We start from the raw sequence: 15,031 nt of genomic DNA on the forward strand, positions 1-15,031 counted from the left end.
ACAATTAGAATTGTCCCGCAGTGGACTGATCATTAAGACACCGTTCCCAGCAGATCACCGAAGTCAAGCATCACTGGCTACGGTCAGTGTGCGGGTGGGTGACCACTTGGATCAGTCTGCGTAGGGTCTGAGGGTGTGCGGTATTGGTCCTCGTTAAACTGTGCTACCGTAAAGTGCTCGACTTCGCGCGCAGGTCATTGGGCTAACGAAGCAGGGGTGTCATCCCCTCCGCAGAGGATCAAAATTGAGATGGCATGTCTTCGGATCCTCCTCCGGGATGTTTCCCAGACCGTCGCCAATAGCCCATTGTGAAGCTCTAGTGCGACGTAAATTAACAACAACAACTACAATTAAAATTACAGTTTCAATTAGATTGCAGTTAAGAATACTTCGTAAGTATGTTTTATGCAAATGACTTTTGCTGTTTGCAGAGCCGCATTATATAGAGACAAAAGCAAGTGCGCTATTTTCCGGTAGTTTGCTGAGGAGCTTGCTTTTGCTGTGCCTGTTGCGCTTTCTAGCAGACAGCTTTTCTAATTTGTTTTAGAGAGTTTCTATATTCGGTTTTCTGTAATTAATTGCTAATTTTCTTTCGAAATGAGAGAAATCGTTCACGTTCAAGCTGGACAATGTGGTAACCAAATTGGTGCCAAAGTAAGTTTGCTTTAAGTTTAATTTGCTGGTTTGTTGTTCAAAATTTTGATTGTGTTACCAAGTCATTAAAACTATTTTTCTTGTTATTTATACGTTTCTATAGAATTTTTAAGTCATGAAAACTTATTAAATTAGGTATTAAATTTTTTAAGGCTCGTTTAATTCTTTTCCTTAAACACGATAAAACTTAAAAACGTAACTGTAGAATTTTGTTTTTTTTCGCCTGTCATAACGAAAGCAGACTAGTTTTATTTTTCACCTTTAAAAAAAAAAAAAAGAAAAATGTATGCTACCTGTTATACATTTTCGAATTTTATTTATTGAAGTAGTTTTTAATGTATTCATGAAAGTAATGCGGGTTTGTTTGTTTTTTATTCTCAAAGGCAATAATAAGCGTAAACGCACTTGTCTATGAAATATTAAATCAAGTCTTAGCAAATTTTTTTGAGTTTCTTAGCAAATTCCTTTTAGTTCCATCCTGTCATCGAATGATCAACACGCTCTAAATTCTAATTTCCATGTAATGTTTTTATCGTTCTTAATTATTGCTAATTTTTTTCATTATGCATTTTAAAGTTAAAAAAGTTTTAAAATAAGAGCTAAATTTTGCATTTTTGAGACTGACAGCTCATACAAATAGTACTATTGCCAAGGTTTTATTTCTAAGATTCTTCCACTTCATTTTCATTTTTTTAATTGTTTAATCAGGGATTACTAGTGCAAATTGAATAGTTAAACATGGGCACACTAATTTAAAATGTGACAGTTGGCAACAAATTGTTTTAGGAGAGCTTCAGCAATCTCAATTTTAAAATTCTGGCGATATGGAATTTGTCACCAAATCTTCTACAAATGGCGCTAAAATCATAAGCTTTTAGCAACAAATGTCCCCTTGAAATATATTTGGAGTTTTCCAAATAACAACTAAAATAGTTTTTTTGCATCGAATTCTATGCATTTAAAAATCTTCTGTTGTACTAATTTTATTCTACTTGTGGTTTGGAGTTCAAATGTGTGGTATTTAAATGGAAGTACGAAAAATTTCAATTTAAATATTAAAATTTCAAATTTACATGTTCTGCTTTGCATTCTGGTACTGACAATATATTTGTTTAACAATTAAAATATTTTTGTTAATTTAGAACTGACTTTATTAAATTTTATAATTTATAGATAATTAAAATTCCTAGTATAATTTGTTAACTCTTCCTTTCTGTTTCCCTCATTTTTATTTTTTATTTAGTCTCTGCGTTTAAATTGCTATGTTGAATCATTACTTTTAGATGGCAATTAATAATTTTTGTATACCATAATGAATTATATGGATTTTTCAATTTTTTTAAAAGTTTGTTGCTGGTGTGAACCCTACAAATTATTGCTGAAATTTTTTTTCTTAAGGGAACTTTAGTTGGCCCACAAATTTTGCACATTTTAAAAGCTTCTCAACCAAAATTAACTAAGATTCATTTTTATATTTTTGGTTACGTATTTATAGCTTCTGTCTTAAAATTTCTATATGGATATGCACACAAGGTTTGTGTAGAAATAGACAGCTTTATAAAAATAGATAATAAAATAAAGCAAATTTAGAAGGTTTAAGATCTATTTATAACCTGTATTTTAAGTTTGTTGTAATTGAAAAACTCAGACAGAAATAAATTTAATTTGAATGAATAAGTACATTGGTAGATTTCATTGTGAATGAAAGTCTAGAATGACAGTAAGAATATCTAGATATTTTAAGTTTTTCTGTTGCTAGCATAGTACAAACAAGATTGCCACTTTGAACTGAAATCCATCTTTAGAAAAATAAAGACTAAATTCCATAAATTAGCTTTTTTTTTTTTTGGTTAAATACAAATATTTTTTTAAATCAAAACAGTTTATTTTTAAATTATTGCAAAATGATCTTGTAATGTCTCTGTAATGGAAGATGGAGTCAGAAGTTTTATTTTTTAGCCTTGCTAAAGCTTTACCAAATCTTTAAGTCCTGACTGATGGAATTAAATTTCAACACCTGCTGGTATAAACAAAATTTGTACTATCGTTGAATCTAAATATGCTTGAGCTTGTGTTTCTCCCTAATGTATTGAAATGTTGGCCAAAGTTAAATTAGTCCCCCTACTCCTATCCTGCCAGGCTTGAGACTGATCGATTAACACTCTCTGCTATAGCTCAATGTCATTCCTTTTGCAATTAACTAAATGCTTTCAAAATGTACAGTTTATTTTCAGCTGGGCTTCCTTGTATATCACTTAATATCAAGACATAGTTTAGAAAAATCTCATAATTCAAATTTTTATCATTTATTCTTTTACCAATGAATCATTTTATTAATAGAAAAAAGAATTTATTTAACCTAACCCAGTGGTCGGCAAACTTATTAGCCAAAGAGCCAAATATGAACATTACAACTACTATTATAAGCTAAAAAGTTTAAATTGTATATACGTTTATTTACAAAATGTTTAGAAATTTGTTTGTCAATTTCTAGTTTTGGGAGGTTATTTCTGATGAACATGGCATTGATCCTACTGGCTCCTATAATGGAGATTCTGATTTGCAGTTGGAAAGAATAAATGTTTACTACAATGAAGCATCTGGTAAGTATTCATTTTTAGAGATGTAACGAATATTGGGCAATTATTCAATATTCAGACAGAATAATCTAAAATCCTATTTTTTGCTACACATTATTAGATTGTTTTTAAACATATTCGTTAGGTTCGAAAAGTTAACTTGTGTTCTGAAAGACAAATGGAAAAGCTGTATTTGATATATTAAAATTGGATTACTTTATACTGATCCATGAGTTTTGTATATTTTAAACTATGTTCAGGCTATTTCGTCATTTTTTTCAACATTTAAAAAATTTCAATTTTTGTTATTTTTCCTTGTTTGCATTAACTGTAGTGCAGCATTGTAATCGAGCGTTTCTAATAGATTTCATTCTTTTTTGTTGTCACTTTTTCCTATACCGTAAGACAGATAACCAGTAACATAGAAAGCTGCGCTTTTTTTAAACATGAAATTATATTTCAGAACTAAGAATAACTTTTTCTGTTTCTCTTTAGCTTTTTATTAACTTTTCTTTTTATCAGCATTTTATTATGTCTTGTCTAATGGTTATTCTTTTATAGTTACTTTTTTTAAAATACGGAAATGTAAAAAGTTTGAGATTTTTAGCGTCAAGTCTTTCGTTTAAAAATTAAGAACTATTTTTGCTTAAATTATCTTTCTTTTTTCTGTTTTTACATACATTTTTATTCGAACGTGGCAATTGACAGACAGGGTTTCCACCCTTTTATCAAAGCAAAAATTAAACTTTTTTGAAAAATTAAGGACTTTGAATGATAAACTATTCTGTTTTTAATGTACATATGCTCACAATGATGGTGCCAATTATTTACCTTTCTGTAAAAAAGATTTATTATAATTAAAGTACTGATATAATTGTATTTATTACCAGTCAGCCCAGGCAACTTAGCGAACCTGGGAAGGTTTTTCCAGATGGGCCCACTTGTAGAAACCCACTTTTTCCAAGGTGGGATTTTCAAAATTTATTGTACTAGATCAATAAATTGTGCCTGAAAAGCAAAGAAATTGTAAATTGTTCTTATAACAGGACTTTCAAATAATTTATCTCTTCATGAACTGAAAAGCATTCAACATGTTTAAAGAGCAAACTAATGTGCCTTAATGATGGGAAAGTGAAGTATCGGTTCTTTAACTGATTTTCTTAAACTATGTCTATTTTGAAGGTCATTAGGCTGTCCACTTGGAAACTTTTCTTGGTGAAACACAACCTAGCATGCACTGTATTGCACATGTTTTAGGCCACAAACAAATTGCAGTTACTAGCTTTCTATATTCAAATCGCCACATGACAAGGAATATCCGCTGAAAGAAAAAATTCAGGAAGATTCTCCTGCTTGTGGCAATTTGAATGTAGAAAGCTAGTAACCGCAATTTGTTTGTGGCCTAAAACATGTGAAAGACAGCGCATGCTAGGTCACATGGCACCTAGAAAAAGCTAATGTGCAGCCTGTATGTGGGTCTTCTACTTGGGTATCTTAGAACTGCCTCCCCCCTAAAATAAGCATGATCTTTTTCCATGAACACTATTCCTACACCCTATTTTTTTCTTTTTCAGAATGTTCCAGTCTAGTGTGGTCAAATTCTAAAGAAAATGAATATGTTAACGTAAGAACCAATATATTAATGAAAGAAGGGCATGCTTCCTTCCTCTTGCATGTAGCCTCCTCACATACACGCTTGTCTCAAATGCTCTACCCTCATGCATGCTTTCCCTTTTCTTAGACTTCTTGTTTTAAACGTTTTTGTATGGCTGAAAAATTGTTTCTATCAACCATAGTGATACTGAAAATTAAGGACTTAAGATCACTAATTCTCCAAAATAAAAATTAAGCAGTTAAGGAGTATGGGAATCCTGAGAAGGTTTCTGTTAGACTTTAAACTTTACTTTTTCTTGCAAATATGGTAACTGAAATGTTTAGCTTCTAAAATTTTCATTCAAAAATTAAGATTTATTTTTATATTCAGTGTTGCTTTTGTAAATCTTTTTTTATCAGCGTCTTAATGATAGCACTGCAATTTAGACTTTTTTTATAGTCATTGTCTCTTAGTGGATAATTTTTTCCTGGAAAATATTTTTAGCATCAAAGTATTGTTTTACGAATTAATACAATACTTTTTCTATTTCTGTATTTGGCCAAATCTCTATTCGTTACATCCCTATTCATCTTATAAATTATGATCTATATATTGTTCTTTAAACATTAGTTTATAGAATTTCAAATCTAACTCTTAACCTTCGCATTTATTTTTTAATGTTAATTTTGTTCCAGTTAAATTTTCTTGTGTAGTATCTTATAAAATTTGTTTAGCATCTATTTAAAATCTATTACCTTTTGCCGATAAAAAATTAAAGAATATATCAAAGATGAATTGGTATTATATACTGGTATTATGTATAATACAAAGTTTTAGCTAATTAATTTTCCTATCTTGTTTAATAATTTTTTAGTTTTAAATACCTTAAAGGGCTTTACTTCCAATACTGTTTTAAACTTTAAGCCTTATCTTTTATTGATTTTATTTTAGGTTGCAAATATGTTCCTCGTGCTATTCTTGTAGATTTAGAGCCTGGAACTATGGACTCTGTTAGGTCTGGCCCATTTGGACAACTTTTTAGACCTGACAATTTCATTTTTGGTATGAGCTTTTTAAATTTTTTATTACATGTTAAGGGTGTTTGCCTTTTTATTGTGCACAGAATTATTATATATATATATATATATATATATTTGTAGCATTTTAAGGGTTTTTAATCTAAAAAAAAATTAATCTCTTTTTTTTAAATATTTTTTTTTGAAAGAAAAAACTGGTTTTTAATTCTAGTCTTCTCATTTATTTTTTTTCATAGCGAACAATAGAACAATACATAAGTAATTAAAGTATTCAACATCTTTAAATAATAAATGTAATGAGTTTTTTAGAAACTTTGTCAAATCTATCAATGATTTTTTCAATATCCAAATCAATTTCTCGATGAATGTTTAATAATGAGAGTCCATTTAATCATTCTTGATTTTGAGTTTGCTCTAAGCAAAGTTTTGAGACGTTGAAGAGTTGAAAAGGAACGTTCTGCTGTTGCTGCACTAACTGGCAGAGTTATTAAAATTCTCAACAANAATCAATTTCTCGATGAATGTTTAATAATGAGGGTCCATTTAATCATTCTTGATTTTTGAGTTTGCTCTAAGCAAAGTTTTGAGACGTTGAAGAGTTGAAAAGAAACGTTCTGCTGTTGCTGCACTAACTGGCAGAGTTATTAAAATTCTCAACAACATATTGATTGATGTGTACAAGTCGATGTCACAGGCATCAATAATCGTGGAAAGATCGTACATACTTGGTATAAAAGGTGAAAATTTTTTACTTGTATGTTTTTGCTTAGTTCGTTTAAAATTCAGCAGATACACATTTTATTAAAATTCTGTTTTAGATAACTATTTCATATTAAATTCTAAATTTTTTTTATAAAATATAAGCTAATAAAAAAGTGGGTAATTTTTGCAATGCTTCAAGTACATTTAAGCATCGCAAAAATTACCCACTTTTTATAGTTCATCAATGTTCTTTGTTGAAATTCGAAATATCTTATAATACACAAAGCAATAAAATTTATCTTTGAATTAAAAGCAGAGAATCTTGAAACAGGTTGTAGAACCATTATGAAAAATACTTTTTTTGTAAACTATTAAAATTGTTATTTTTTTCAATTTTGGGTTCCCCTTCCTGCTGGATCTGCCACTGCTAAAAATTAACCCTTAAATTTAAGAAAAATTAAAAATTAATGGAATCTGCATTCAAGATACCTTAAACAATGATTGACATTCTCTTTGTGGTAAGTTATGCAGCAAGGATTTAGTAGTGTAACTTTCTTTAAATTTGTCGCAGAATGGTACGGTTAATGCAGGAACAGATTTTTCCAGGGTGTATATAATTTTGAGAAGGTGCTTATTTCTAGTATTAAGGGAGATAAGAGGTTATTAGTAGCTCCTATAATAATCAAAGTTATATTGATAATATAATGTGTGTTATTTTAAACTAAGCAACTTTTTTAATTTTAGGACAAAGCGGTGCTGGCAATAATTGGGCTAAAGGGCATTACACAGAAGGAGCTGAACTGGTTGAGTCAGTTTTAGATGTTGTAAGAAAAGAAGCCGAAGGATGCGATTGTTTACAAGGCTTTCAGCTGGCCCACTCTCTTGGTGGGGGTACCGGATCTGGTATGGGTACACTGCTAATTTCCAAAATAAGGGAAGAATATCCTGACAGAATAATGAACACTTTCAGTGTGATGCCTTCTCCTAAAGTAATTTAATTATTTTACTTATTCAACAGGGTGCATAGCGTTTTTAAAAAGTGTTTAAAGATATTTATTTTTGATTTTCGTTTTTAAAAACCCTTAAAGGTGCTTTTTTTCATTAGGTGTTTTTAAAAAGTGTTTAATTTTCCCTTTTTCAAAATGAGATTTTCCTTTACTATGTTGATTTTTGCTTCCAATTATGCAGAAAGACACAGTTTGCATTGTTCTATTCAACGTTTTCACAATTAATGCAACCACAATCTATTTTGGCGCATTGTCAGTCCGTATCATATGAAAACGCCTTTTGTTTCAAATTATTCAAAATTTAATAATTTTTGAAAATTGTCAAAAACAATGCCAAAAGTTTCTCTTTTTTTTTTTTGACATGACTGTTAAAACAAGATAAAACAGTCAATTATCAAACTTTTTAACCCTGCCTGATTATATTTTTTTAGAATGCTTAAAAATATTTTTTGAGTGCTTAAGAGGTGCTTATTTTTTGTTGAATAATTTGGCTACGCACCCTGATTTAGTATGTATCTAATTGTATTTAATATGAAGCGATGTATATTTTTAAGAATCCCTTATTACAGTGAAACCTTGGGAGCGACCACTCTGTTCCACAGTAAAATGGTTGTTGGAGGTTGGTCGTTCTTAGATGTTATCTCCAGTGATTTCAAAATTGTTATCGAACGCACATGATTTTTGCGAACAATTTTAATTTTTCTGGGTGCAGAAATGCTACTCTGATTGGCATCGGGAAAGGACTGATCAATAAATAAAATTTAGAGTCTATAAAAATGATCACAGCTGATATAATGTGTAAAAACAAATTTACATATTATGAAAGAATAATTTTAAATAATTATGTTTTTTGTATAAGTTTGCCTTTAATTTTACATCAAAATTGCTTAGCTTTAAAAGATAAGAGGTTTGTTTTGAGATGTTTTTTTTTTTGAAAATTTTTCTAATTTTACTTCAAACTATAAAAGTAAATCATTAATAGCATTGCTTTAACTGCATTCAGACTGCAACAAGAGATTGTATCCTCAAAGGGCTCTCAAACTAAGAGCCTCACATAAATATTTTATTACTATTTGTTTTAAAATTTTTGGTATTGTTAATGTTTCCTTATTTGACCTTTTCCCTGATGATGCAGATGTTCTTCGGGTAGCTAGATGCTTCAATGGTCTCTCAAAAGTGGTCGTAAATAGGTCTTTCCTGTAGGATTTACAGTATTTGCCAATTCAAAATACACATTTGTAAGAAATGTTCTTAAAACTGAATATACTAGTTAGTATAATCTGATATTTCATTTAGTTTTACTTAATTTACCAGTGACTGATGCAGTTGAATACAAACTTCGAACATAATTACGACAGAAATTTTAATCTAATTTAGATTTTTGAAATTGATTAAGTAAAATAAATGTTTGTAAAGAGTGATTTGAATGTTTAGAAAGCTACATGTATAAAAAATTTTCATAGTCATTTTAAAGATATAAACTGATATATCCCCCAATATGCTTATTTTGACAACTTCACGAAGAGAAATGGCGCCAAACAGAGCTTTGCACATATAGAACACTGTAGTCAAGAGATCGTTGCTATTCATCATGCGTTAATTTTTGGTATTTATTGCACATTGATACAGTCAGACTTCTATTTAACGAACTTTTATTTTGCTAATTTCTCCATTTTGAGATTTTTTTTTCTCCAAGAAACAAAGAACGTTTTGGACATTTCTTCGTAAATTAACTTCCAAATAGCAAAGTGAATTTTCTATTTAAGGCACTTTTCTTTGATATTCACTTTCCCCACTTCCCAAAATATTTCAAACTTGTTAACGCATTTTATGAAGGAGATGACCTTGAATTGATTCTCGAACCCACTTTTAGAGAAAGCAGTAAAATCCCTCTTCCTTTTTGTTTGCATTTCAAATGAAAAACTCAGACAATTGACTGATTTTTATCAGTAGTAATTAAACTTAAGAACGTATGTGGCAATGTATGTTTAAAATTACTTTTATAATAATGCTATAGTTTTATACATAAATTTGGCTTTTTTTAGTTGAAAATATATGTAGCATAATAGTGGAACACTGGATAATGTTTTGCTCTATTCTTGCTTTCCGTGCAGATTTCTTTAATGGTTAAGATTTATAAAATTAGTAGACTAGTTTAAAGGTTTCTCAATTGCTATTTTAATTATGTCTAGTGCTAATGAATTTAAAACCTATTTTGTGTTTAAGTATCTCAAATGGCGATTTTCTATTTAACGAATTTTCCATATAACGAACTTTTCGGGATTTAATGACTTTGTTAAATAGAGGTCCGACTGTGTTTTGATATTATGTCAACATTTTTCGATATATATAGTGTCTATATTTTGTATTAAAGTTACCTTGAAAATAAGTTTTACCCAGGTTTAGTTTACAGGTCATGAGAATCTCCTCTTGTGATTTTTGTACATAAGATTATGTTGTAAGACATATTTAATTTGTTATGAATATTGCATTGCTTTCCTTAATCACTGTTTCCTTTATTCTGAAGGCATAGGAGTAAGGCTTGAATCGAAGCGTTAAATGCTATGATTGGCATTCTCAGGAAGTAAAAGATTCTAAGACCAGAAGAATGACTACACTTGTGTAGAAAAAGCTGACAGCCCTTCGTGAAATAAATTATCTTGCTGAAGGGGTGTCCAAATATATTCTTCAGCGATGGCTCTTGATGACTAATTAATAATGAAAGCTGTCATGAAAGGACCTCACTTTTCTTTAAGTCTCTGAAGCAATTTTCGGAGTAGTATTTTAAGACATTCTTAGGGAATAGTGAAACGATCAAAAATAAGTCATAAACTATGTAGAATTCTATATTATATTAATTTGTATCCTCCCTGTTTTATTTGTAGTAATTCAATCAACCTACTTTTATCTCTTCATAAATGTTGTTGGCTAATAAACATCTCACAAACAAAAGTGGATTTTTGTTTTCAAATGTAATCTAATTAAAAATTGATCTTGTTTCTATAAGTATTAAAACTACTTTATTTGATCTTTTTTGACCATCCATATTTTTTCTTATAGGTATCGGACACAGTAGTTGAGCCATACAATGCGACCTTATCTGTTCATCAGTTAGTTGAGAATACTGATGAAACTTATTGCATTGACAATGAAGCTCTTTATGACATTTGCTTTAGAACATTAAAACTGACCAATCCAAATTACAGCGATCTCAACCATCTAGTGTCTGTTACAATGTCTGGTGTCACAACGTGTCTTAGATTCCCAGGTCAATTGAATGCCGATCTCCGCAAATTGGCAGTAAATATGGTTCCCTTCCCCCGTCTCCATTTCTTTATGCCTGGATTTGCACCACTGACCTCAAGAGGAAGCCAACAGTACAGAGCCCTTACCGTTCCTGAGCTAACGCAACAAATGTTTGATGCCAAAAACATGATGGCAGCATGTGATCCTCGTCATGGCAGGTAAGACTGCTTCAGTACTCGGGGTCTGCCATAATGACCAGTGACCACCCTTAATGTATTATGTAAAAGCTGGTTATAATGACCCATATTACTTTTCTTAACAACTTACTATTTACATAAATGATGCAATATATTTATTCCACTTCATTTGCAAATGACAAATTATTTAACATATCTTTTAGTCTTGTTTTAATACTATTTTAACATTAAATGTGTTTTGTTATATGGCAATTCTATCTGCTACTGTGAATTGTTTTTATAACAATTCTGGTGTTACTAGAAGTTTCAAAAATGTAAAGGTTATAAATTAGCGGTTGCAAAAATATTTAATGCAGGTGCAAATGATGGCTATTCATTCATCAATAGCTTAACAATCCTGGATGAACCCTGGCTTTCTCAAGAGGCCTGTCTTTCTGCCCGCAACAGCCATCCAGTCTCTGGCGTTAATTGATACAGTCACTTTGTAGGCAATCCGTCTACCTCAATCTGGCTTCACCGGAAAAGTTTGTCATTCGATCATCATTCTTAATGTGGCTGACCTATTTCATACGTTGAACCTTATGATACTTCAGAATATCCGGTTCTCTGAATAACCCCGTAAAGTTCAGAGTGAGCTCTCATACGCTCTTTCTTTTTTGGTGCTTAGGAAAATAAAATTCCTGCAGAGCAAATGACAATTACAGCCATTGGAAAGTTTTCAGGAAGAAAACTATTACAATGTCTTAGCCTCCAAAAGCATAAGATCGATGTTTAATTTCATGTGGCTGACATAAACAATTGAGGAAAAAATTAGTTTTTGAACACAATCTTTAAATTAAAATTGTGTGGGGATGTGTTAAGATGGGGAAAAAATTTTGTTTAACAAATTTTATCTGCAGAAAATTCTATTTGCTTACTAGAAAAACAAAGCATATGAAGAGATTGCACTTATTTTATCATGCAATGAATTTAGCTTTTATGCTTTTCAGTTCCCTTTTTCTCAATAGTGATTAATTTGATTTTTATAGTGTTTTTTTTTTTTCTTTGCTTAAATATAAGTTAAAAATTCTTAGAATACTCGAAACAGAACAAATTAATACTGACTTGCAAATGGAACCGAAAAATCGGCAATTTTAGATTTTTTCTCCTTCCTGCAGAAGCTTTGAAATTAGGGTTTCCTATGTTGATAAACATTGTTAAACTTCAGGGTTGATTGTGTTCTGGGTTCATCCAGGAATTCTGTGGGTTCTTTGTATTATCCGGCTTGGTCTAGAAACTACAAGCAGGTCATGTGATTTTCTTTTTTTACACGAAGTTCCATGAATCAGAACTTATAATCCAACTAAATTTTCACCGCAATCTAAACTTTGGAACCTCTGCTAAATAATGTTACTGTAACGTTGGAATTCCTTTGGAATCCGCTACAATCTCTTTATATTCAAGCGATTTTAATATCAAACATGGATTTCCATATTTACCTAATTTAAGTTACTCACTGTAAATCGTATTTATGAGATTTAAAAATCTTATATTACAAAATTGAACAATCCGATGTTGCGATTATTTTAAAAACTAAGTTTTTTTCTTCTTAGATTTACTTGTAAAATAATGCTATGAGAATACAGGCATAGCTCTTAAGTTGGTAAATTATAATCAGTTTTAACTATCTGTAAAATATTTTTAAGTTAGGTAAGAAACGTTTTAAGGCTCATCTTTTGCTCACAATTCTGTGTGTAATAGAACAAAGTCTAATAAATTTTCACTTTTATAGGTATCTGACTGTTGCAACTATATTCCGTGGCCGTATGAGTATGAAGGAAGTAGATGAACAGATGCTCAATATTCAGAATAAGAACAGTATGTTCTTTGTTGAATGGATTCCAAACAATGTCAAAACTGCCGTTTGTGACATTGCTCCAAGGGGACTTAAAATGTCTGCAACATTTATTGGCAACAGTACTGCCATTCAAGAGCTCTTCAAAAGAATTTCTGACCAATTCACCGGTAAGATTTGCGATACATGTTTTGTTTAATATACTGTAAGTATACTTATATTTTCATACTCAATAAAGTGCTGAAAACTGCTTTGCTAAAAAATGGAAAAAATTATTTGGTAATTTTAAATTGTAAATCCCTTTTTTTCAGCAATGCTAATAAAAATTTAAGCTAAATCCTATTAGTTAAATGGAAAAATAAATTCACAAGGAGTCGTTTTCTTCATATATCAAAGACTTAATGTTTTTATATAATGTTCATAATTCATATAGGTGATAGCAATGCTCTAATACACAATGGGGGGGGGAGTAGACCGGCTCCATACCTTTAGCCCTTCTCCCTCTTTTTAGTTGTATAGGAATGTACTATTTTCTTAGTATTCTTTTTTAATTTTTAAGCTGTCTATGATGGTTTCTTTTAGAACTATGTTTAATGTAGTTTTCAGTTCTATATAGTTAAAAGATTGTAATCTATTAGAAAATCAAGACAAACTAATATACTTCCTTCTTTCACGACTCTCGACACGCTAATGGTGAAAGCATGTGAAGTGTTGCCATAGGTAGAGTTCTGCTGTACACCACATTTTGATTGCCAATATCTATTTTTAGGCTTTTAGGGAGTATTTTTCTTTGTTAATTTTTATGAAGCTTTTGTAGAATACTCTTATTTAAATGTTCTAAAAAGCAACTAATCTGAGAAGATTAATAACGTCGAAAGGATTGTGACCATTTCTTTTCGAATGAAGAGGAGGAACTTCCAAGATTTTATCTTGAAAATTGGTGTATTAATCAAATTTTAAAGTAACATGTATTTTATTTTCTCACCTTTAGAAATTTTTAAGACTCATCAGGGGCTAAGTTAAAATGCATAATGAACCAAATATTCTGACATGTCTTGCTGAAACTAACTCTTATTAATATTTCATTGCCTGCTCAAAGAATAGGCCTTAGTTTTACCTTACCAAAAGTATTAATAAAATGCTTTGAAAAATTCTTAAGTGCTCTAGATGGGGTAGATTTTTAAGAAGTTTATTTAAACAAAGTTTAATTATTCGAATTAATGCTTTTATATAGCAATTAAGAAATAAATCATATTTCTGACCAAATGTAAAGACAATTACTGTATGATCTCGACATTAGTTTTTAAGGAAGTTAAAACATTCCACTACAGTTGTCATGGAACATAGCACAACCAAATGTATGAATTTTTCCCGTTGTAAATATGCAAAACTATCTTCCAAAGAATTTTTTTCTCAAATTTTATGTGCAAAAAAGTGGAATGATCAAAATTTGTATTTTATCTGCGCACTGATCATTTATTTTTGTTTTTAGCTATGTTCAGGCGAAAAGCTTTCTTGCATTGGTATACTGGTGAGGGTATGGACGAGATGGAATTTTCTGAAGCTGAATCAAACATGAACGATCTTGTGTCAGAGTATCAACAATATCAAGATGCTACTGCTGAAGATGAAGGTGACTTTGAAGATGTAGAAGAGATTGCCAACGAAAGTGCTTAATTTATACTTGTGATTAACTTTTTGCCTAATTGGAATTTGGACTTAACATTCCAGTTGTTTGGTCTGAACTACTTACAGTGTACAGCTTCCTATACTATTTTAATACTAACTTTTTGAAATAAAACATTTAATTTGAAACTATTAGTTGATTTCATGTCCTTTTTCACAGTGCTTCTTGGGATATTCTCAATATTGCCAAATCAATGAATTTACAGGTGGGGCAGAGCAGAACCCTCTCTGCTTATGGCAACACTTGACATGATTTTGTCACTAGTGGACCATCAAAGGAGAAAGAACTGTTAGTTTCTGTCTTGATTTTTCAAAAAGATTAAAATTTTTAAGTTAAGAAATTACATGAAACTCCAAAATTTGCATTACATAGTTCTTAAAGTGTTGTGGACATTTTTAGAAATATTTTTTAAAATTAAATTCAAAAACTATTATGGAAGGGGTAAATATTGTACCATACTTTACATTACCATACAAATGAGGGGGAAATTAAGG

At 30.5% G+C, this 15,031-nt stretch overlaps 1 protein-coding gene across 2 annotated transcripts; it reads left to right on the forward strand.

The window, feature by feature from the left end:
• The first annotated feature begins 360 nt into the window (after nt 1-360).
• Nucleotides 361-14,668, forward strand: LOC107437364 (tubulin beta-4 chain). Of its 2 annotated transcripts, XM_016049345.3 has the most exons (7): nt 361-654; nt 3,149-3,257; nt 5,779-5,889; nt 7,311-7,555; nt 10,634-11,037; nt 12,788-13,020; nt 14,343-14,668. In XM_016049345.3, the coding sequence occupies exons 1-7, from the start codon at nt 598-600 to the stop codon at nt 14,525-14,527; spliced, it is 1,344 nt and encodes a 447-aa protein (XP_015904831.1). In that variant the 5' UTR covers nt 361-597; the 3' UTR covers nt 14,528-14,668. The 2 variants fall into 2 exon arrangements, with proteins under 2 accessions (XP_015904831.1, XP_071042832.1); XM_071186731.1 differs by lacking the exons at nt 361-654; nt 3,149-3,257 and adding an exon at nt 4,836-4,857.
• Nucleotides 14,669-15,031: the final 363 nt, after the last annotated feature.

Source organism: Parasteatoda tepidariorum, chromosome 10, assembly GCF_043381705.1.
Source record: "Parasteatoda tepidariorum isolate YZ-2023 chromosome 10, CAS_Ptep_4.0, whole genome shotgun sequence".
Lineage (NCBI taxonomy): Eukaryota > Metazoa > Arthropoda > Arachnida > Araneae > Theridiidae > Parasteatoda > Parasteatoda tepidariorum.